General features: G+C 31.9%; 1 protein-coding gene across 1 annotated transcript in view; it reads left to right on the top strand.

The window, feature by feature from the left end:
- Positions 1-23,350, top strand: part of CARF (calcium responsive transcription factor) — a 58,175-nt gene extending 34,825 nt beyond the window's left edge. Inside the window, 10 exon segments of the mRNA XM_031958307.1 lie at positions 5,117-5,310; positions 8,834-8,953; positions 10,309-10,452; positions 11,774-12,007; positions 14,550-14,712; positions 16,378-16,453; positions 17,112-17,242; positions 17,651-18,017; positions 21,192-21,275; positions 21,278-23,350. Of these exon segments, the coding sequence (XP_031814167.1) occupies positions 5,117-5,310; positions 8,834-8,953; positions 10,309-10,452; positions 11,774-12,007; positions 14,550-14,712; positions 16,378-16,453; positions 17,112-17,242; positions 17,651-18,017; positions 21,192-21,275; positions 21,278-21,309 (1,545 nt within the window). The 3' untranslated portion in view covers positions 21,310-23,350.
- Positions 23,351-25,388: the final 2,038 nt, after the last annotated feature.

The following is a 25,388-nucleotide window of genomic DNA, read 5'->3' as shown; positions in this document are numbered from 1 at the left end:
AGGGAATGTCTGAATAAATTGTGATATGTGATTATGATGGAATATTATTGTTTTATGGGAAATGATGAGCAGGATGCTGTCAGAAAAACCAGCAAAGTTCTCCATGAAGTCAAGCAAAGTGAATGTACTGTGTACAAAGTAATAACAACGTTGTGGGATGATCAGTTGTGAATGACTTTGCTATTCTCAGCAATACAGTGATCCATGATTATTATTCTGAAGGACTTTTATGAAGAAAAATCCTATCCATACCTAGAGAAGGAATTAATTGTTTGAATAAGATTGAAGCATTTTCTCTCTCTCTCTCTTTTTCTCTCTTTCTCTCTCCCTCTCTCCCTCTCTCCCCCCTCCCTCTACCCACTCCCTTCTCTGCTCCTTCTTTCCCTTCCTCCCTCCCTCCCTTTTTTTTCTCTTTTTCTTTTAATTTATTTTTCTTGAGGGTTTTTTTTGGTGGGGAGGGGAAAGGGGAAAATCTACATATTCTTTCGCAACATGACTTATGGAACATTTTGTTTAGCTTCACTTGTGCTTTCTTAATGGGGTTTGAGAGTGGGGATAAAGGAGAGTCTGTAACTCAGAAGTTTTAAATACAAATATAAAAAATTTTTTTAAATGTACATGGAGAAAAATAAAAATATGAAATGAAAAAGATTAACTTCTGTCTACAATGTATATATCTCTTATGCATATAATTATTTTTTATCTTCCTTTGAAGACAGGGCTGTCTTTTTTTTTTTTTTTGGTATCTCCAGCACTTGTCTGGCACATAGAAAGCACTCAATAAATGCTTATTGACAATGAGCAGATTTTCCTTCACTTTTCACATCCTGTAATTTGCCATTTCTGGCATAACCTACCTCTACTACATCTTTCACATTCACCTCTTTCTATCTATACAAGTCACTACCCTAGTTCATACCCTCTTGCCCTGGATTATTTCAATAGCTTGGTTTTATTTTCTCCAATCTCTCACCTTGTCAGTCCATTCTTCCTACAGATACTAAATTGTTATTCCTTTTTATTTTTTCTAATTTTCTTTGTTTGTTTGTTTTAACTACTTCCTAAATTGTTATTCCTAAAGTACAAGTCCAATCTTTTTTGTTCAGGAAGCTTTAATGTTTCCCTAATACCGCCAAAATAAATACTCTATTAAGCATTTAAAGCACTTCACAATCTGACTTCAACTCATTTTCTTGAACTGATTTTGTATTATTCTCCCCTGCACTTTCGATATTCCAGCCAGTTGTTACTCAACATGTAATCATCAATTTTCTGCCTTTACAACATGTCTAGAATATTTTTTCCACTTCTGTCTCTTGGAATCTTCCACTCTCTCTAAGGTTCAGCTAAGGCCTTTCCTCTTTATGAAATCTTTCCTGATTCCTAGCTGAAGGTACTCTCTCCCATTCTCACAATTACTTTGTAGTTATTTTTTTTTCTTAAGCAATGCAATTGGGCTTAAATTACTTTAGAGTCATACAGCTAGTAAGTTAAAAGTATCTGGGTCTAAATTTGAACTCCAGTCCTCCCGACTCCAGGGCCTCTATCCACTTGTGCTCTATCTACTTGTATTTACTTTTAATATATTTTATATTGACTTATTTGAATAAGTTTCTTCTAGACGGCAAAACCGTTTGTTGTTGTTATTTTGTAGTACTAGTGCCTTGGTAAAGAAGGTACTTAATGTTTGTTAAATTGAAGTGAATTGCTTTTTACTTCAGTTTAACAAATGATTTATATTATCTTTTACAAATCAATTTATAATCTAAACTCATCTTTCCCTTTGTCATATCTGTTTACCAAGTACTTGCTGGAAGCATTTTCTAAGTTTATTTGGTCTCATATTGTGGTAATTGATTTATAGTAGTAAAAATTTCTTAGAAAATGGTAATGTGTAGTCCATTCCTTTGTCCATTTTCCATTTTAAAGATATCAGAAGTTTGTTAAATCGTCTAGTTATAGTTGACTCAGTTATGTATCATGCTTTTTCATTTTTATAATTTCTTTTTATTTGGTACTGATTTTTATCTTTGTTTTAAAACATCAGTTCTCTGCATGGATGACTAGTCGCTTTGGAAATAACTTCTACTTCATTAATAATTTTTTTTCTTTTCTATTATAATATAGTCAGTTTCGTTTTTAAAATTTAATTTGTTTTGTTTCTTCAGCAAGAAAACGTTTATGATTGTATATGTATATGAAGCTTCTGCATAATTTCTAGGTCAAGCCGTATTTCTTATTCTTGAACTTCTTTGTTTTGTAAAAAAAATTATGCTTTTTTGGTAGCATTTTCTAGTCACTGTCCCCCAAACAAAAAAGAATTTCTTCTTCATAATAAAGACAAATAGTTAAGAAAAGCAAAGTATCATAGTGACTACCTCTGAAAGTATATGTAATTCTTCATTTGTAATTCACTAACTCTACCAGAAGAAAGGAAGTATGTATGATCATCGGCCCTCTGGAGCCATTGCATTTAACCTGATGATATCTTTTAGTCCTGAAATATTTTTCAACATGTTTTTCACTGTTCTCTTCTATGCCAACCTTTGCATTATAGTCATTCATTATTAAAGTATATACTGATTAAATTGAGAAGATCTTAATAGAAACTTAAAAATTTCCATGCTTTATCATACTTTGAAATAGGAGTTAGTGCATAAAACTGCACTTATGTTAATGGTGTGATATTAAGAGGCCCCCCGTTTTCCAAAGCAAAGACCCAAGAAGCAAGCTGTGCCCTGAGTTTGACATAACAACAATCTTTTGAGCTCACCCTCTGGGTGATTTTAGCCACAGAAAAATCCCAGAATTGTTTCACATCAGGATCAAGTCATCTTTGAGTTTGGACAAACACCTGTATACCCAACATGGGTATGTTTTGGCAATGAATCATACTTATCACATTACTAGTTATCCCTCCTTGTCAAGGCTCCAGTTCACTGAATAGGCATAAGTATGTGTCTTGAGATTTCCCCACACCATCTCTATACCTCCCAGAGGTAGAGCTCTGGCACATAGGTCTTGGCTTGTGAGCCTTTCCCCCCACTTTTTTTTTTTTTTTTTTTCAGTTTTTTTATTTTTAATTTTTATTTAATAGCCTTTTATTTACAGGATATATGCATGGGTAACTTTACAGCATTAACAATTGCCAAACCTCTTGTTCCAATTTTTTACCTTTTACCCTCCCACCACCTCCCCCAGATGACAGGATGACCAGTAGATGTTAAATACATTAAAATATAAATTAGATACACAATAAGTATACATGACCAAAACGTTATTTTGCTGTATAAAAAGAATCAGACTCTGAAATATTGTACAATTAGCTTGTGAAGGAAATCAAAAATGCAGGTGGGCATAAATATAGGGATTGGGAATTCAATGTAATGGTTTTTAGTCATCTCCCAGAGTTCTTTTTCTGGGCATAGCCTTTCCCCCCACTTTGAAATTAAACTTTTGTTTTGATTCCTGACTCTCCTGTCTTTCACTTGCTTTGTTCTGTTCCAGTCACCTACAGGTTAAAGGCTGGTTTTAGTCTGGTTGACAGTGGTACATTTCTCATACAAATACTTGTGAATTACTGCAACATAAAAGGACCAAGTATTTTTCCTGGTTTTTGTGTTTCAGTGTTTTGTTGTTGTTGTTGTTTTGTTTTTTTACTATCTCTGATAAAACCAAAGGCAATAAGAAACTTTTTTTTTTCTTCTCCAAGAAGAGCCTATAATCATCTTTCCATTTAGCCTCAACTTCTTGGCATTTGGGGTCATTTTTTGTTTAGAATATCAAGATTGATATAAATCAGTGTCTACAGAAGTATGTTCTCTTGTTAGTTATTGGACAGGAATCTCATATTTATAGTTTCTATGAGTAAGTTATATTATGAAAAATGGAGTGATTCTTAGCATTCTTAGTCATCTTTATACTCTGTTACCATCACTACAAAAAATGTAAGATTTTTTGAAAGAGTGAAAGGCATCTGGTTTACTTTCTTTTTCATGGAGTTATCATGGCCAAAGAATTCATCACCAGGAGTCTAGCCTCCTCGTGAAAGACATCTTCTCCTGAGGTTCTCTTAAAAATTATTCCTGGAATCAAAGTCTAACTTTGGACTTTGCTAGTATGAGCTTTAAAGAACCTAGGGTCAGATCCTTGCCTTAATTAGATGTTATAGTAGAGTTTTGTATGAATAAAGCTGATGTTAAAGAATTACTATAATTTTAAAAACTTATCAAGTAGGATTGGGGAAGGTCCTATCTTTTTCACGTTCTGAAATAATTTCTAACCCTGAAGTTTTATAGCAGGATATTCTTTTAGTGCATTTCTTTAGTGAAGGGAAATTTTTCTGTAGGTTAAAAGTGTAGGCATAGCAAGACACTTGCCAGTTTCTTTATATTGTTAAATTATTCTCCAAAATTAAAATATCAGTTTGACAAGAGAGGAGCTAGATTACTTATTATTATTATTATTATTACAAATGTAATCCTACATTATACTGTATTCCCATTCTTGTAGTCTATAAAAGAAAACTGTATAATCTTACAGCTCTAGATATCTCACTTCTAGAGTAGTCCTTGATTTTTTCTAGAAGAGTAGTCATGTGAATGAATTTTTTTGGTAGATCTTTTTATAGAATCTGGATATAGACAGATGTTCAGTGGCTAAACTTGGGATTCATTGCCTCATGAAAGAAGTAATCAAGTTGTTTTTAAGTTGTATTTTGTCAGTGACTTCATTTTATACTACTCAAAGTGCCATAATGTCCACTTGTTTCTCTTTGCTCTAATAAATTAAAATGTTGTTAAACTAAACTTTGAGTACTAGGTACTTAAGCATACGTACTCTCAGCTTTAAAAAGTTGCTTCTCCCCAGCTACTATATACATTTTCCTTATCCACTGCATTTTTAATCTTTAATGGAGTGCTATTTTTTTTTCTCTTAAGCAATACATTACATTTATTAAGTGTCTACTAAGTTCCATGCAATGGGCTAAATACTTAATAATATTCTGGTTATACCACAACCTAACAGGTTATTAATCTTATTAAAATATCAAAATATTTCAGTTTTCTTTTGCAGTAAAGGAAATTTTCTTTTCTTATTTAACTAATCCATGCAGAAAATTGGAGATTCATACCGTGGTTATTGTGTGAGTGAGACAGAATTAGAAAGTGTACTAACACTTCACAAGCAGCAGACAAAGACTATATGGGGGACACGGCAATCTCCAAGCCCAGCAAAACCTGCTACACGCTTAATGTGGAAATCCCAGTATGTTCCATATGATGGAATCCCTTTTGTCAATGCAGGCAAGTTTAAAGAGTATTTTTAATACTTTGTTTCCCATAGACAATTAGATTTTCTTGAGATTATACATTTTCATTTTAACAGATGATAATTAAGTGGAAGGTTTTTTTTTTTTTTAATCTCCTCTGGTCCTATTATTTTATTAATGTAAGGAACTGATGATGAGGAAATCCTCTCTACCAATGTAGATGGGTAACACTTCAGTAATTTGCAGTCTCAGTGTGCTTCATGGGGCATGGAGGGGTTAAGTAACTTGCCCAGGGAAACACTGCCAAGATATGTCAGAAATGGAACTTGAACCCAACTCCAGTGCTAGCTTTAGCTGCTCACTATCCTATACTGTTTCTCATTATCTAAATGTTGGCAGATTTAAATAAAAGTTAAACAACAACAACAAAAAACCTGTCAGTAAATAAATCAGCTTTCTAATCTAAAAATTACCTACTTTAAAACACAAATCCATAATGTTCTCTCTAGTTTGAAAAACAAAAAAATTTCTCAACAATATTAATGTAAATTAATATTTCAAAAGAACTGTGATTTCATTTCTGTAGTTTTTCTTTTCCTATAAAGATGAAAACTCTTCTGAAGTTGATTTGAAAAACTTTAAAGTAAAGGGATTTTTGAACCCTATGTTTCACTGGTGTTTTATTTAGGTATCCAGCACTACCTTTACGTTACAGTGAGGCATCAGAATAAGCCCTTAGTAGAAAAAAATGTAGTAGTGGCAGAGTATTATTACTTAAAACAAATAATAATCATCTCTGAGTTTTCTTTTTTTCCATTAACATTACTGTTCTTACTCATATTTGCTAGAAGTTTTGGGGGATGAGAAATAATTATAAAATAATTGAATTGCTATCTATCATAAGGAAAATAATATGCAAGTTACATAATATTCACGTGGCATAAATATTTAAAGTCTTATTGATGGAATTAAATCTTGGAATTTTCTTATTCATGTCCCTGAAACCATATATCAGCACCACAGTTTCTAGAAATGTAGTTTAATATTATATCAAAAAATTCACTTTAGGACAAAGCAAGGCTTAAAAGGGACCTGAGATGAGTAATATTACGTATAACAGTATATTGTAGAAGTCTTATACCCAATTTGAGGAATCTCAGATGCAATACTGGAAGGATTAGATTCACTTGAAGTAGTAGAGATGGTGGGGAGAGAGAAAAGGTATGAAACTCATTTGCTCAAGTTTACTCTACATGAGAACATATTCTACATGAGAACATTTTTTTTTTAATTTTTAAAGCTTTTTATTTTCAAAATATATGCATGGATAATTTTTCAACATTGATCCTTGCATAGCCTTTGTGTTTCAGATTTTCCCTTCCTTTCCCCCCAATTGAATTGATGCCATTGAATTGATGGCAAGCAATTCAATACAGAACATATTTAATGCCAGAATTCTTTTTCAGGGTGTCTGCAGACCAGAATATTTCCTTTAAGCCTTTCACCATCCTAGCATAGTATAATAGACTTATAATTTCTTATCAAAGGCTCTACCTGTCCAGCTGTTCGTTACTCCTTGGAGACTTTTATTTTGTTGGATTATCATTGTAATCAATTGATTTCACATTATAATATACATATTAATATAATATAAAATATATTATGATATAATATAATGCTGAATAACATTTAATAAAAGTAAAAGAATTAGCTTGTTTAAATGTGTTTTGATATAGTTCTCCTAAGGATAGTCTCCACTTCTGAGCTCATTTTCTATAGTTTGGATATAATAGCTCAATCTCTATAGCTAGTATTGTATACAACCTATTGCCAGAATTTGATACCTTTTAAGGATGGTATTGTGTAAATCTTTTACTCAAAAGATAACAGAGATTTTAATTCTTTTGGAGATACATGCACAAATGTGACTTTGCACAGGACAGGCAGTTCTCTTAATTTCCATTAGGAGGCCAAGTTCTTGGGAGTTGGCAAGTTGGTTCCCCAAAGAGTTTAGTATTCTTAGAGGTCTGAGTTTCTGTGTTACATTTTTCAAGTTATTTCATCCTCAGAAAACATCGTTACTTCAAAAGAATTTTTTAAATTGTTAAAGTTGGTTTTGACATGAACATGATCCAATAATTCTTCCCCCATGTATATTTCATGAACATATTTAAGCAAAATCACCTAAAAGAAATATTACAACTTTAAATATAAGTAAATTTCCACCTTTGTGATTTACTGATTGTTAATAGTAAAAAAAGAATATGCACTTTAAATTGAATTACTTGGTACCAACATTGTTTGTTGTCTTAATTTTGTTTTCTTTTTTTTACACTGCTATAGTCATTGTACATATTGTTTCTTGGGTTTTGCTTTCATCCTTCAGCATTACTTTATACCAATGTCTGGTGTTTTTTGTTAGTTCTTAGGGTTCGGTAATATTTCATTGCATTCATATGCCAAAATCTGTACAGCCTTTGACATTGGGCATATATTTTGTTTCCAGCTTTTTAATAATTATAAATAATACTTCTATCATTATTTTCATACATATAGGCCTCTTTTGCTGCCATTAACCTCTGTGAGGTATAAACCTGGTAGTATGGGTTTCTGGGTCAAAAGGTATGAACAATTTAATAACTTTTCTTACATAATGCATAATTACTTTTTATTATATCCCCTCTGCTCCCTCAAAAATCTCCTTCCCAAGAATAAATGACCTATATAAACCAGGTTCCTACTGAATGTGGAATGGGGCTTTTGGGAACATTTTAAAAACTGAAGCCTCTTATGTGTCACCAGCACACCATTTTCCTTTTCCTAAGAGGTTTATAGTAATCATGACTTTAAAGCTGGAAGGGAATCCTATAGGTTATATAATATAAACCTATCATCTCATAGGGGAAAGTAAGAATTTGATGTTAGGAAGAAACCTAGTTTTGATTCCTGCTTCTGACATGTGTTAGTATTGAGACCATGGGCAAGGCCTTTATCCTATCTGGACCTCCTTTTCCTTTCTTCAGAAGTAGTTGGGAGAATCAAATGAGATAATGGATTTAAGATTCTTGGTAAAGATACAAGTGTTATATAAATATCAATTATTTTTATTATGTATAATAAAAACTAAAAAGATCTCACAAGATTAAATAGGTTATTCAGTGAAACAGAACATTCAGCCAAAAAGCTTAGACTTTATAAGAAGTTTTCACAGTTGTTTTAACAAGTTAGCATATTAGTGAAAATATTACAATTATAAAACACAATGAACAAAAAGATTTGTCAATTTTGTGATGTGTTATTACATTACATTTAAGGTATCTGGTATGCTTATATGATGCATTTTAGCTAAAAAAAATTGGGGACAAAGATGCATTAACTTGAACAAGATACAGTTTGTGTTTCCACCTAAGCTTAGTTGGGCACCCACCACTATCCTTTCTCCCTAAAATGATAATCATGAAAAAGATTTATTGCCATTGACAATTTATTTTTCAACTTAGTGGCTAGATTAGATAGATACTTGAATTAATGACATAATAGTTGGTATCTGTCCATAGGGAGCAGAGCCATAGTGATGGAATGTCAGTTTGGGCCAAGGAGGAAAGGTTTCCAGGCCAAAAAAACTGGTGAGCAGGACAGCACCTCTTCCTGTCAGCTCTACAAAGCCACTTGTCCAGCACGGTAAGCTTCAGCTAGACTAGGATCCAATGGAATAAGGAGCATACCATTATAATTAGAAACATAAAAACACTGAGAATCAGAAAATTTTCTTAAAATGTTACTTTGTTATTTTTGTTCAGGAATTGAAAGTTTCCTCAAATCCCCATAAAAAGGAAAGGCAAAAATGGAACAAACTAGTAATTGGAATTTTGTGAGACTTTGTAATACTTTATTTTAGCATCAGATCTCATCACAAAATATTCTAAAAATACTATTAACTCATTGTACAGTAATTTTCATATTTAAGCTGATTGCATTAATTTAGGCAATATTTATATTTAAATCTCAAAGAGAAATTTTTCATTATGCAAAGAATATAAAAATTTAAGCTTCTCTATATTTTTCAGTGAATTGACTTTAAATACCTCTACAGGTGGGGAAATGATTTTTTTCTCCATAAATCAACAAATATTTATTGAGTACCTACTATTTCCTTAACAGATTGCTAGGTACTGGTAAATATGAAAGTTTAAGATAATATCCACGCCCAAGAGGAACTCTTGTTCAAGAAGCAAAGTACATACAAAACAATTTGAGAACAAAACAAGTGCATTTGTGATATGCACGTGAGAATATGGTATGACCTGAAGTTATCAGGGAACACTTCACAGATGTTATATAGGATGGGAGTTGGAGAAGAGCCATGGGTATGTATGTGTTGGGGGGGGGGGGGGGGGGAGTGTCCCCTAGGTAAAAACAGACATTAACAGCTCAAAAATGGAATAAGCATGTTTTGTTGGGGGAATTATTCAAATTTTCATTTGAAGAAGAAGCAAAAAAACCAGAAATGAGGCTGGGTAGATCATGTGGGATTAGGTTATGGAAAACCTTGAGCACCTAATTGAAAGGCTCAGATCAGATCAAAAGAAAACAAAAAAAAAAAGGCATTACATTAAAAGTGTATGTTATGTTGAAGCAAAATATCAGTTTGATTTTGTTGTGCACAGTAACTGAGTGGGGCTTGACTAGAAATAAGAACAGATAGTAGAGCATTAAAATAATAACAGAATTGTGAGAGGTTGTTTGTAATAATAGTAGTAGAGAAGGCTAGGTCTCTGATAACATTAACAAAAGCTCCTCAGATTCTTGGCTAAATTGGCTGAAGTAGCCAGCAGAAATGATCATTATTGGGCATTCATGAAGTTTTATGTAATGTGTAGTGTTGTTATATATTGAAAATAACTTTTTGTGCTTTATTTTTTTATGAATCTCTTAAGAAGTATGAGTGTTGATGTGTATAATGTGCATGTGTCAATAATTTAGAATTCCCTGGGAATATTATATATTAAGCTATCACCACTCTTTCATTTTTATAGGATTTACATTAAAAAGGTACAGAAATTTCCTGAATATCGAGTTTCTACTGACCCCAAAATTGATAAGAAAATCATCAGAATGGAACAGGAGAAAGCCTTTAACATGTTGAAGAAGAATATGATAGAAGCTGGAGGGGTTATCAGGTATGAGTTTCATACTTTTCTTTGACATTTTCATTTTATCAGCTAAATTGCAAGAATCCCTAAAATTAGTAAATGTCTAAGAAAGACAGTTTATCATTTTTTCCAGCTTTTTTTTTAAAGAAGTATTCTCACTAGTAGTTTGCTAAGGATTAAGAAGATTTTTTCTTTGTGCAATTCTTGGAATTTATAGATGGTATCTATCATAAATAAACATGAACAAAGAGTTTACAAACCACAACTTTTTTTTTTCAAAATGATCTGATTATAGTTTGTATAACCCAATTACAAATTCCAACTTTTGTTTTACTGATGATAACCAAATATATAACAAGGAAAAAATTCATAATTGAGTTTAAATAAGTTATTGTTTCCTTAATAGAAATTGTACCTGACAATAATTTGCTACACTGTGATAGAAGTAAATTGCAATAAAATCGGAGCTTAACATGACACATTGCCCTCACCATGTAGGTATTAAATAAGAAAGTAGAGTTAGCCTTATCTCTAAATTTCTCATTTTTGTTAACTTAGGCCAGGTTTGACTGTTGTTATGTAACCATGTAATATCCTGCTTTCATGTGGCCTTTAAAAGATTTAGTTACATGGGAAATGAGCAAAATGGAATCTTCTTTTGATCCAATGTGTATGATACTGTAAGTAATTTTCATTTCATCAAGTTACCATTGCAAACATGTATAAAAACATCAATTCAAATACTATCCTTCAAAGCTAGTTCATTTGCCTAGTGGCTGCTTTCTGCATTGCCATACAAGAGACCTGTGTTTGATTTCCAGTTGATTCTCTTGCTCATTGGGCCAACAGGAGCTGAGAGTGCTGTGGAGGCAGTGTTGTTGAGCCCCTGTGAGCGAAGAGTATCCCAAATAGCTCAGCAGGCTCTGAATCACATCCACTCTTTGGATGAAAGGATGGTAGGTGCAGTGCAGAAGCTTAATTGGGGTAAAATGGAGGGTAAATGGGATGATGCCCATTTCAGGATATGAAGGTTGACAGTATTGCCTTTTTTATTGTGAAGTAAAATTCCAGTGACATAGGACTTAATATAAAATTATATGTATGTAATACTCTGATCTCCACTGTCTCTTCAATTTTAGGTCTATCAAAAGGTTTATAAAGGTTTACAAAAATTTTTTGATTGGAATACAATCTGACCGAAGTTGAACAGAGCATATATTATAATTTGTTATAAAATTGTGTTACCATGAAATTTTGTGACTAGACTTCTTTTCTTGATAGTTTCAGTAGAAATTATTTTCCTTATGTCTATTTTATGCCTTAATTTAAATTTTTTCCTCTTTATTAGGTGGTATGTACAGTTGCCCACCCGAAAGGCTCATCAGTATCATGAACTGCAGAAACCTTGCCTCATTCCTTCTCCTTCCCCTCTTCTTGTGTCTTCACTTGAAAATGAGGAAGATACAGTTCGGGATGAGAATTGCACTTTATCCTCACGTCTACATCCACAAGTAGCAGATAAGATCAGAGAACTGGTATCTCAGGGAATAGAACAAGTCTATGCAGTGAGGAAACAACTAAGGTATAATGGAAACAAGATATTGGTTTGAAGTTCTGTTCAGCATCTATTCTTTCCTCCATTTACATAGCTATCACTCCTTACCTTGTGCCTGGACTACAGGTATAGATTTTTCATTGGTCTCCTATTCATTTTCACACAGGTGCCCAAATAATCTTACTAAGACCATTAAATATGACCATTTAACTCCCCTGCTTGAACATTTCATTTCAGTAGCTCCCTATTGCTTGGAAGATAATATGCAAACTTCTTAGTTTTGCATTTAAGACCTTTTGCAATTAATTTGGTTCCCACTTATCTCTCTAGCTTTATTTCATATTACGCCCCTTTATAAATCTCTGTTATAGTCAAAATGAACTTTTTAATCATTCCCAGAACTCAGAATTCCATTCCCTGCCTCCATGTGGTTTTTTGTTTTGGTTCTCATTCCAAGGGTCTCCTTCCTCATCTCTATTTTCTAGACACCTTGTCTTCCCTTCTTGGCTCAACTCACGTCTCAACTCCTTTTTAAAGCTTTCTTCCTTTTAAATTTTACCTTTATTATATTTAACCTGTGCATATATTATATTCCTCCAGTAGGGATACTCCATGAGGAAAGGGACGGTTTTGTTATTGTCTTTATATCCTTGGTACCTAACACATTATGGGTACAGAATAAATAATAACTAGCCTTTAAGATTTTCAGTATTTTTTACATATGTTCTCATATTCTCACAATCCTGTGAATTATAGGTACTATTATTATCCCCATTTTACAGATGAAGAAACTGAGTCTAACAGTGGTTGAGTGATTTGCCTTGTCTGATATGATATTTGAGGCTGGATTCCAAATCCAGTGCTTGATCTAGTATGCCACTTACTTGTTAAATCCTTTTTCACTGAGTAGATAAGTAAGATGTTGTGGTTTATTAGAAAAAATAATTCTTCCTTAACCAATAATTTCCTAGTAGGGTTGTGGCAAGTCACAGTATTGTAAAATCCAGTGTTTACAACCATGTATACAGTATACAGATCTAGCAAATTTGAATATCTCTAAACTAACTTAAAATAGTATATTTGTCAGATCATATTAAAATAAAAATAACCACAGAAAAATATCTTTGCACTTAAGACTAAGACCTATCTAGTGAACCAGATATTTGAAATATTTTACATAATATTTAATGAAGCACCTTGTGTGGTAGATGAATTGTAATGGATGAATTTGGATGTTCCATTTTTTAAAGGAAATTGACCTGTAGATTTTTGTTCAGAATTCTTTGATATGCAACAAATAATTAAACTTTTTCACTTAAAATTAGGTCATTTGAGAACCTGAAGTCTTTTTCATCATGTTAATAATAACAGTGATGGCTGGCATGTATACCGTACTTTAAAGTTTACAATACATTTTATATACATTATTTATTTGCTTCTCTTATCAACTTTGGGAGGTAGGTACTTAAACATATTATTATGATTTCCATTTTACAGACGAATAACCTGAGGTTTAGAAAATTTTTTCATGCTGAAATTTAGCAATTTGTCCGTGATCACATAGCTAGTATCAGAGATGGAGAGTTCAAAATCAGTTGTTGATCTTTACAGTCCAGGCTGATAGTTGTTATCCTCATGCATTCCTTTGGGAAAATCCCAATAACTTTTCTGTGTAATTATTTATAGATCCTTCTGATCAGCAATCATCTTAGTATTTTTTTCTCACTTACTTACTTAATATAAATATGTAAGTAAGGATTCTTAATCTTTTTTTTATCATGGACCCTTTTGGCAGAGAGTAAAACCTATGGAACCCTCTTAATATAATATTTTTAAATCCATAAAATAAAATACACAGTATTACCAAAAAAAAAAAGCCAATTATATTGAAATATAGTTACCAAAATGTTTTTATAAAAGTTAATGAATTCCAAGTTAAAAATTCTTATGTGAATATGACATGTTAAAATTCAGAATTTAGTAAATCTTGAACCCTCTTCTTTAGAGACTTAATAATATTATCAGAGGGCTATGTTATAATGTGATCTCACCTAGAAAAGATCTTAAGTACAGACTCTAAAGACGATATTATAGAATGACACGAATACATTTTTTTATATTAACTAATATGTAACTTAACTGATCTCATGGTTTAACTAATAATGATTCCAGTATTCTGTATGTATGCTCATTTTCATCATATACTTCACATTTAATTGGTGTAATTACTGCTTTCCTAGTCATATTTCTTTATGTACATTATGTTTCATGTATTATTCCATTCCACTGTACTGTTTTGTTAATCCTCCCTTAGTTTTCCTGGGGCAGAAAAGGTTTATTCTTTTCAGTTATTCCCATTAAATGCCAAAATAGTTTACATGTAGTCATTTAAAGAAACAAAGCATTAAAGTTTTCTTATCCATGTACAGTTTAGAACACTCTAGTGTAGAAAAATTTAAAGTGGGAAATTATTAAAAAGTTATGGAGTTAATAAGCCATACTGTATATGGAAAAAATCTTTCTGGTTTTGGTTTCATATATATTTTATTATTTTTCCCTTTTCATACAGAAAATTTGTAGAGAGGGAATTGTTTAAGCCTGATGAGATACCTGAAAGACATAATTTGTCCTTTTTCCCAACTGTGAATGACATAAAAAATCATATTCATGAGGTACAGAAGTCCTTGAGAAACGGGGAGATGGTGTATAATTCAGAAACTCCTCCAGCTACGGTATGATTGGAAGTGCATTTAATTTCTTTTGTGGTTTTTATTCAGCTTCCTTTTGCTGTTGTGTCTATGATAGGTTCCATTTGTAATGTTAACCAGCATTTAGTTTACTTCTTAAATTTTATTTATTATAAAAATAAATAAGTTATCCAATAAAAAAATCACTCTGAAAATGCATGTTATTTCTCTTAAGCTTATAGCATTGTTTTCTTGACCAAGTAGGAATAATAAATTTTTGTGTAAAAGACTAAACTTAGAATGTTTACTTTGTAAAGGAAATTATAAATATAAATAAGTGTTAGCAGTAGATAATGAAGTGTTTGTTATCTAAACATAAATCCCTAAGGATTGATGGATTTCTCCTTAACAACATTAGTTCACAGACTCATAGAAAGTTGCAAGATCTAGTCCAGCCCCATTATTTTAGACAAGAAAACTAGTGTCATCTCAGGACAGACAAGTGGTACTTAATTATTTTCATTTCCCCAACAATTTATTGATGTAAATTTATCCTAATTATCCTAATTATAACTAAAAAAAGTTTATCCCAAATTTTACTGATGGTATAGTTAGAACAGTGAAATCACTGGGTAGATTTACATGCACTTGCACTAGCTACAGAGTAATGAGATTGGTTTTCATATATGGCTCACCCCTAAAAAGATAGTGAACTCCATCCTACTCTCTTTATTCTCAGATCATACCACACAGATCTGGTACATCTGGATTTTCCCAGATCTTCTGGCCTGGGAAGAATAAAAACTCATTTTCACATTGTCAGCTGAAATATGTAGTTAATAGATAACTAAGTAGGCACTTTAACCAAAAAAACAAAGCATGATAGATAAGGTTATGGGTTCATTGATTTAGGGCTACAAGGGACCTTACAGTCAAGCCAGAAAACTCTTATTAAGGGCCTGGGATACAAAGAAAAGCAGAAAACAATTTCTAGTCTCAAGGAGCTCATGTTATAATGAAGGAGAGAAGATGAAAACAACTATGTTAAAATATGATATAGTCAAGGCCATTGAGTCAGAACCCCTCATTTTATAAAGAAACTGAGGGCTAACATGGTTAAATGACTTGTCAATTCAAGATTTCAAAACATAGGATTAATCCTTCATTCACCCTATAATCCTTGTGAGGTTAGGATGAGGGTCCCAACTCTACTCCTGTCTTTAACCCATTTCTCTCTTCTTCTATTAACCTTCTTCCTGATAAGGGAAAAGAGATAATAGGAAGAAGTCACTGCAATAGTGGGACTTCAGTTGCTAAGAATTTCTTCTTGGTTCCTTTCAAATGGGTTACCTTACATATCAAAGATGGTTCTAGATTTCTAGGCACACTTGAAGAAATATACCACAATGAAATATTATTTTCTTGTGGCTTTTAGAGTCATTCTCATTGCTTTTATCATTTTTTTGCAGTGATGTTGAAATCTTGAAAGTTATGCAGAAGTATTTTTATTTTATAATTGATTGGCAGGGGTTATAGCATTATGATATAATTAATTAATTTAAATACCCAGATATAAAGAGAGCAAATACATACTAAAAGATAACTGCAATTTTAAAAATATAGAGAATAATAATTATTAATAATTTTCATATCATTCCTTTGATATGTATATTTTCATATGTTTACTGAATAGTTTATTTTTCATTTCAGTTCCAGTGGACCTCAGACAGTGCGAACATTCTCACTGAGACTGTAACAGTTACATTTGCATCGCCATCCACTGAGGGTAGGCTCATGCTAAATATAATTAAAATATATTTTTAACTGAATCTGACCAATTGCAAATTTCCCTAAAGACCAGTTTGCATGTTTTCTTATAAACAAAAAAGATAATCAGTTGGTTAACCTAACTAGACAGCTAAGAAAGTTCCACCAGCAACCATCTTGAGGTGGTTTGAACCAAAAAGGTACCTTTGACCCGAAAGTTAAGGCCTTTTTTTTTTTTTATTCCTATTTCTTTCTGCAATGTGATTGTTACTTTTTTTCTTCTGAGCTTTATCTTCCAAGAGTCTTCTTTTCAGATATTTGTCATCTTGATACCAAAAAGCTTGGTGCCTATAAAACCACAGTGCTGGTTGATATACATAATAGGCATGCTGTTATTGATTGGTTACTGATATTGCATATAAAGAGGCAACAACAAGAGAGTGGAAGTTATGAAGGGAGATTTCTAAACAGCAACAACCAGGATAGGGTTCTTATATATCTAGAGAATTTTACGTGTTACTCTGCCTAAAAACATGAAGAAGGAATTAACCTCATGATGTTCTATAATCCAGTTTTTCAAACCAACTCAAGTAATTAGGGACTGGAATAAATTGCCCTAGAATTCAATAGAAATAGTTCTTGTTTTAACAGTTTATTGGTGATGTGATATACTTTAGGAAGCTCACCAGGAGAATCGATTATCACTAAAGTGGAAGCAAATCAGACAGGGGAGTCTTTGTCTCCAGAGACAGCCCACTTGCTATCTTCACTCTCTTCACTTCAGCCCAAAATATTTGCCCAGTTGCAGGTAGGTGTTCAACAAAGCAGCCAAGTTTAATTATTTCCATTCAGATTTTCAAAGAACTTTTTTTTTCTTGATTGAAAAATTATGATAATTTTCACAGAGAATTTATTCCTTATAAATTTCCATTTTAGAAATAACCTAGCACCTTTTACATTGACTGATGTTATACTGAATATGAATTGAATTGATTTGAATACAGTGAAATTTACTTAAAGTTCTCACCCCCTTAACACACTCTCCTTTCTCCTCTTAGTATGGTATAATGATAGAACCAGAGGATGTTAGAGGAAGAAAACTTAACCAGTATTATTTTTTTGTCCCAATCAAGTATCTGAATGAAGAACAGTATCCTGTAAGAAAAAAAAATTATGCCTGTTAGACATTTTGGTAATTGATTTTTATGTTTTAAAGGGTTTACAATTACAACCAGCATTCACTTCTACTGATGGAACAACTGCTTTGATATCAGTAAATAGTCACTCTCATTCTACTTCCGCAAGCCTTCTGGATTCAGTAGGAAGTGCTGTTATGAACCATTCTCTTGTGCTCACTCAAGGACATAACCTTCAAGCAGGAACCTGCCTAACTCAGAATCATCCTGCTTCTTCTACATTGGGGAACCTTCCAGGGCCAGATCAGAACCTTGTTACAATGGGCCAACTGGTAGCAGTTGGAGGTGTTGAGGATACAAGAAGCCTAGAAGGAAGTATTCATCAGATTTTTTTGGGAGATGTACAAACCATTCCAATAAGGATTGTGAACAGCCATCCTACTTTTAGTAAGTTGAAATCTGCCTACATTATTGCCACTTTTAATATTTATGAAACTAGCAATATAAGAATACGTGCAAGAGAAAATTTATAGTTTGCTCAATAGATTTTCAATCTCAATCGGGTAAAAAAAAAAAAAAAAAAAAAGACTGCAAAAGAGGGATTTAACCCCAATTGCCTCATCAAAAATAAATAAATAAATAAATGAAATAAAAAGAAAGAAGGAAAAATCTCACTATTTAAAATTAAACGTGTTTATTTTATTCTACTTCCTTCTATTGTCCTTCCCAGCTTCTTAGTTCAAAAATTAAAATCGCTAAATTTAATCAAAACTAAAATCAATAAAAGTACAAAATCAAGATTTTGAAGGTGTGAAGAGTAATGTGTACTTCATGAATAAAAATGAAGAAACTTCTAATGGAAGGAAGGATAAAGGATGAAAGTATATATGTTGTGAGAAGTAAAAAAAAAAAATGAAAGGTCTAAGAGGGGAAGAAAAGAAGAAAAAATAGAATTGACAATCAATCAAATTGTATAGGAAGAAAAAGAAATAAGAATTTTAGCTAGGAACCACAAAGGTTGAGTTGTTGGCCTAGGAGATCTGAAAATGATGAATGAATCCATTTTCCACAATCACTATAAGCAATAATGGGCTTTATCCATTTCAAGTAAACTACCAGCTGTAACTGAGAGGAGTAGTAGATTTTTCCTTTCTTTTCTTATTGGTAGCAGTTTGTCTGAAGTTTGACATGTAGGATAGACAAACCACCACTGAAAGCAGAAGAAAGGAAAAGAAGGGACTGCTGTCTCTGGTGCTTTTGTCTTAGCATTGTTGCATGTGTGTAAATTTTTCTTCTCTAAAAAAGACACCAGACTCAGCTGCTACAACTACAGATAACAGGCATATCTTGAAGTAGAAAAATAGCATGGAAAATAACAATGTAACATTTTATAAACAAGGAAAATTTGTGGGTGGGTCACAGTGAATTCAGAGGAAAAAAGGAAGGAAGAGTTTAGTTATAAGACATTCAGCATGTCATTCATATGGAAGCAACTTATCAGGAAGGATACATTAGAATGATGAGTTATATCAATGTAAATGACTACAATATAGAAGTTGATTCAATCAACAAGCATTCACTAAAAGTTTAGAATAATCCTGGCTTTGGTCTAAGCACTGATTGGGGATTCAAAAACAAGAGTGAAAAAGTCCTGGTTTCTAATAATAACCAGCATTTCTATAGTACATTAGAGTTTGCAGAACCTTTTTCAAATATTACAGATATTTCAGTTTATCCTCCAACAACCCTGGGAGGTAGGTGCTATCATTTTCCCCAGATCAAGATTTCTCAACCCCAGATCCAATGCTGTATCCACTGAGTAACTAAGCTACTAGTTTCTTTTTTTTTTTTTTTTTTTTAATTTAATAGCCTTTTATTTACAGGATATATACATGGGTAACTTTACAGCATTAACAATTGCCAAACCTCTTGTTCCAATTTTTCACCTCTTACCCCCCCACCCCCTCCCCTAAATGGCAGGATGACCAGTAGATGTTAAATATATTAAAATATAACTTAGATACATAATAAGTATACATGACCAAAACATTATTTTTAAGCTACTAGTTTCAAGAATCTTCCATTCTAATGGGAGAATAAAGTAGTATCTCCAAAGAAATAACTGGAAATGTAATTACATTTGTCGGAAACTTAAAGTGAGAATCATTTTTAAAAATCACATTTCTAGTAATGAGTTTTTAAAATAAACATTGATGTGCTTCCTGGATAGACACGTGTAACAGTTGATTGTCCTTAGGTCATAAACTCCAATTTTCAGTAATGGTAGTGAACTTGTATGAGGTCTTCACATTATGGTCCACTCTCCCCAATAGTCAATGGCACACATTTGACAGATTCCCAGCTGTCAGCCTCGGCTCTAGATCATGCTCTAACCAAATTAACTCAGGCACAGACAACATATAAGATATATATTTTTAGAACTGATAATTACAATTATCTAACCTTACAGTACCACTTCTTTTCATTCAGACTATTGAGTCTGTCGTAATTTCCTTCAGAAAACATTAATTTAAAAAAAAAACACTAACTGAAATGTTTTAAATACTATCTAGCTGACTAAAAGTATTTTTCTTATATCTCACTGAACAGTAAGAGTTGACAGCTGATGACGGATGCTTAGAGGTGGGGAGAATATTCATTTGCTACATAACAACTCTCCCTTTCAAGAACTATGTGGTTGCTTTAATCTCTGTTCTTTTCATCATCTGAAAAAATTGATGTCCCAGAGAGAGATGAACTCAGACCCCCTACTTTTCTGTTTTCAGTAGTGCTGCTGGTATATACTAGATTTACATTTATATCAAGTTAAAACATTCTTTAAAGGGGCAGGTAGGTGATGCAGTGGATAGAGCACCAGTCCTGAAGTCAGGAAAACTTGAGTTCAAATCTGGTCTCAGACACTTAACACTTCCTAACTGTGTGATTCTGGGCAAGTCATTTAACTCCACTTGCCTCAGCAAAAAAAAACAAAAACAAAAAACATTCTTTAAAGATGTAACTTTCTTTTTCCAAATTAGGACAAATACTAGAGTTTCTTAATCAACAGAAATTTTCCATTAACTTTTAACTACACAAGCATGGAAATCTGTATAATTAAAGATCGCTGAAATGGTGGCACATATAAGTACTTGTTGCATATGTTCCTAAAAAAAATCTGGTTTCCCTTTTTAAAAAAAAGCTAATTTTGTTGCCTTTTATTTACATAAATATTCAGTGGTATCCTATCTTCAAAAACTAATTTAACTAATTTCAAACATCTATTTGAAAAATGCTATTTATTATGATTCTTTTAAATTTAATGAGCTGGTTATTCATAGAAGACATTTAGAGAAGAATAACTTTATGATTTTGTCCACATTCCTCTCTCTTTTTTTTTGTTGTTAGTTATGTTCAAGCAATAAATTTTTTTCACATACAAAAAAAGAGTGACACGAATATTATAAATCACAAAATTGTTACATCCTCAAATATACAATCTAGAGTTTAACTTAACTGTGTTATATTTTAAACTGTTGTCATGCTTGGCTTCTAAAATATATGTAGTTCTAAAGTTTTTATCATTGTTAAAACCTTAATATCTGATTTTGTTTGTTTTTAAAGTTGAAGAAAATCTACAAGGTCCTATTTCTGTGAATCAAGTTAAAGAAGAGCCCAGCGAAACAGCTTTATCTGAGCAAGCAAATAATATTTGAACAGAAATACCTCATCCATAGTTTAACTTTCTTAAGCCTTTTTAATACTTACAGTTTTGAAGAATTCAGCTATCTTGGAAATGAAAGTAGTGTCAAAATAGTGCCATTCTTCACAGTGGTATTATAAAGAGTATGTTATAGACGAGTTCTAGTGGATGTTTTCACACAAAACTGATAATGATTTGTGCCAATTCAGAGTCATTATGTTACCTTATAAAAGAGTTTCTCTTCTCAGTTTTAGGTAGATTTGCTATTTCAAAATTGTTTGATTTAACCAGTATTTCAAAAAGTAGGCTGAAATGAATGATTTGCAAGGGTTTGGTGCCAATGTAAATATTTCTCTTACTCATCTTGCAGAAAGTTTTATCTGGTTCTGGTGCTTCATAGATGACAAAAACATGCTCTTACATGCATTAGTCATAAAGCAGGCTTTTTTCTCTTTTTTCCTATTTGAATTTTTAGAAACAAAATACTAGGGCTTAAACTCTGAAAGAAAAAAATGGCTTTCATAAGCAGAACCTTTTTCCTTTGGGAAAAAGTACTTAATGAAGAGATTGAATACAAGCAAGACTTCCAAGGATAAAGAAAATATGGATGATACATGAAAGCTTATTTAAAATATGAAATGTGATAGGTATCATTTGTTCAAAAATCATTTTTAATATTATAAATTATTTTCTCTAGGGTTACAATCTGTTTCACTTGGAAAGAAAACACAATGGTTTTTATATTATGACTACTAATACCCATAGTCATTTCTGGTGAAATGTGGCTGTATTTCAGCTACTTCCCTTTAACTTTTTGCACTTCCAGTTACAAAGAGCTTGTTAATTCATAGTTTTCAGAAAGATACTTAGAATATTCTAAGTACAGAAAATCCTATATCCTTAAATAACTTGAATTATACAAAAAAGCAATAGAAGTACATGTAGCATAGATAAATACTATCCTCATGGTTAAAACACTACCATCAATGAAATTAAAGAACTTTTGAGAACACAAAAAGGTTCCCAGAGGTTACAGGCAATTTACAAACCTTTTTAAACTGATCTCAGAATTTTTTTTTATTACGTTGAAAAATAAAATGGGCATGTATTTACATTTTTTCCCATGCCAAACAAAATTCTTCATGGATTGACTGGCATTTAGAACTAATGTATTTCCATTAAAAGTATTTATGCATAAAATTTATTGTTATTTATAGTAGTAAAATGTATTGATCTATTGCATCTACTAATTAAATTATTAATATTAACTTTAAATGCCAAGTATCGTAGTAGCATTTTCAATACAAGCCCCTGTTTTCAGGTATATTGCTAAGCCAGAAAAGTCAAGAATAGTGTCAAGTATTCATCTTACTTAAATTTTTTTATTTAAAAAGTTATAAAGAAGGATTCATCAGTGTTAGATATTAAAGATCCAGAATTTTCACATAGACAATGCAAAATGATGTTTGATGTTAATATTTTGACTACTTTTTGTTTTTCTAAAGTGATTAGGCAAAGTCATGAAGGATTTGCATCCTTAATTTCAATTATTTTAGTATCTGTCTATATTTGGAGAGTTCTTTCATTCCAAGTGGATGAAGAATGGAAACTATATCTTAATTATAAATATTTTTGCTTTATATATTTTATACTTTTGGTATTATTTAATATAAAGTTTAATTTTTGGTTAAGTCTAAAACTTTTCAGTAAGAAATGTTTTCTTTCCTAAGGAATGAAAATATTGAATGTGGGCATTCATAGTGGCTCCAGCTCTGCTAGATCAAATTATGTTAAGTCTGTGTTATATTTGATCTTTTTTTTTTCCTTAAGTCCACTGATAATTTGCCTTAAACTTAAATTTCTACTAAAGTTTGTGGATATCTTGCCAAAAACCAATGAGTGAATTTAAGTTGTCTATATATCAAATTTAGGGATATGGAGACAAAAAAAAAACTTTTACTTTCCATTGCTGCCTCTCACATTAGTGTTTTATTACTGTTCCTTAAAATTTCAAATAGTAAACCTCAGCCTTACTGAAATTATTAATTTGGCATTTTCATTGTTTCTTTTAGAGATTTTTCTTTCCCTTTAGTTATTAAATTGGTTAGTGAAATGATAATTAAGAAGCATATCTTGTTCTGTTAATTTATGCTAAAGAGATTTTAGAGAATATAATAAACCTAAACTCTTAATGAGAAGAGATTTCTGTACAAATATTCTTTTCATCTCATTTTGCTAAATCTCTGCTTCTTATTATAACAAAAAGCAACAGTATATCCTAAAAACAAACGTAAAAGAATGCTTAAATCTTTGATTTTACATTTCTTTCAATCTTATAGGTAGATACTGGAAATATCAGTATTTTCATCTGGGTCTTGCACTGAGTAGTTCTTCCAAAAGTAACTACCAAATAAGTTCTATAAACTTAATATTCTTTGTCTTCCCAAGTGCATGCTCAGGTTATATCAGTGTTGTCTTTGAAGGTGCCTAGGCTTTTGTTATTTTTTTTTTTAAGTGTTTACATATTTTGTCTTAGATTTGTTTTAAAGCATGTGTTGAATTTGTCATAATGGTATAACATTTTCTATAACCACACAATTGGCATTCTCCTAGTTTTTATGTAGTAAACTTTTACTTGTTCTCTTGTGTGTAATATATGATAAGGTGGACCCAGGTAGTGAGGTTATGCATTTAAAATAAGCAGGTAAAGATTTAGAATTGACATTTGGGCAAATTTCTGAACTACTGACTAATTAAAATTATTCTTTTCATATTCCAAACCACCAAATTTATTTCAAGTCCCACTGCAAATCAGTTATAATTAAACAACTACAATTTCCCTCAATGTCAGTTTCCCATAAAGGCAATTAATATCTTCAAAACAAAAGGCTTATGCATCTAAAAACTGTTGACTAAAATGCAGAAAAGTGATAGAAAATATGGGTCCTTGTTTTGGTTTTGACTAGTTTTTAGTATTAAACTAAACAAATCCACGTTTTCTCTTTATATACTATAGAGACATGCTTAATCATGTGGATATGAAAAATGTTTATAACTTGTATAAAGTTTAAAAAGAGAAAGTGTATATTTACTGTAACTTAATGTATAGTGTTCTTGTTATAATGTAATTTTTTTCAACAAACCAAAAAGAGCCTTTTTAAAAAAAAAAAAAAAGAAATTTGTTATAAAAATTTTTATATTTCTCTTGGAGATTAAGGTGCTTTTTGTTTATTTTGATGCTATAAAATAAACATCTTGTTACCTAACTACTTTGATAGTGAAACATCTTCTATTTGGAATGTGAAAGTGCTTAATTAAGCATAACTAGTATGAAATAGCATAAAGCCTTGTTATAATAACAAACATTGGCATTTAAAAATATTCTTTTAAAGATGTGGAAAGGATCATTTGTATATAAGATCTGCTAGTTTTACCTATTTCTTCTTTAATTCTTTCCTTTTTCTTTATTGTATTTCCTCTAAGTTCACTGACATTCTCAGGAGGGGTAGAAGTCTTTCTTGTACCATCAGGTATGCCAGATTAATTTAAGGTCCAGAAGCTTTCAATGATAGACTCTAATGTTTATGATGATTAACAATTTCAGTCATGGTAATTAAACTGTAATGCCAGAAGGGATCACATTTTTTTCACTTGAATAGAAAATCACAAACTTTCAAAATTGCAAGAGATTTCAGAGGTCACCCAGTCCCACTTGGATCTGGTCAGGAATTCCCTCGAACATGTTCCTCAAAAAAAAGTCATCCAGTTACCACTTGAAAATTTATGGTGATGTGGAATGCACTAGTTCTCAAATTCTACTTTTGGACAGCTCTCATTGTAAGTTTTTCTTTGCATTGAATTAAAGTTTTCATCAGTGCAACTTTTAATCACTGCTCCTAATTCTGATCCGAATCTGCTCACAACCTGTCGGTTCTCAGTAAAATATCAACCAATTTTGGAACTGAGAAATGTGGGTGAGCAGTAAGCTAGAAGAGAGTTTTCCAGCTAAATCCCTGAAAAGGATTTGCTTTTGGTTGGAAGAGAGTGCCTCTGCCTTGACTTCCCCTCCTGCTATGGTCAGAATCGGGCCTTAAGAACTTTTAAGGAGCCACAGATTT

This window comes from Sarcophilus harrisii, chromosome 3 (genome assembly GCF_902635505.1).
Source record: "Sarcophilus harrisii chromosome 3, mSarHar1.11, whole genome shotgun sequence".
In the NCBI taxonomy this organism is placed as follows: Eukaryota; Metazoa; Chordata; class Mammalia; order Dasyuromorphia; family Dasyuridae; genus Sarcophilus; species Sarcophilus harrisii.
The sequence above is the reverse complement of the archived record's forward strand: the minus strand, read 5'-3'. Positions and strand labels throughout refer to the sequence as shown.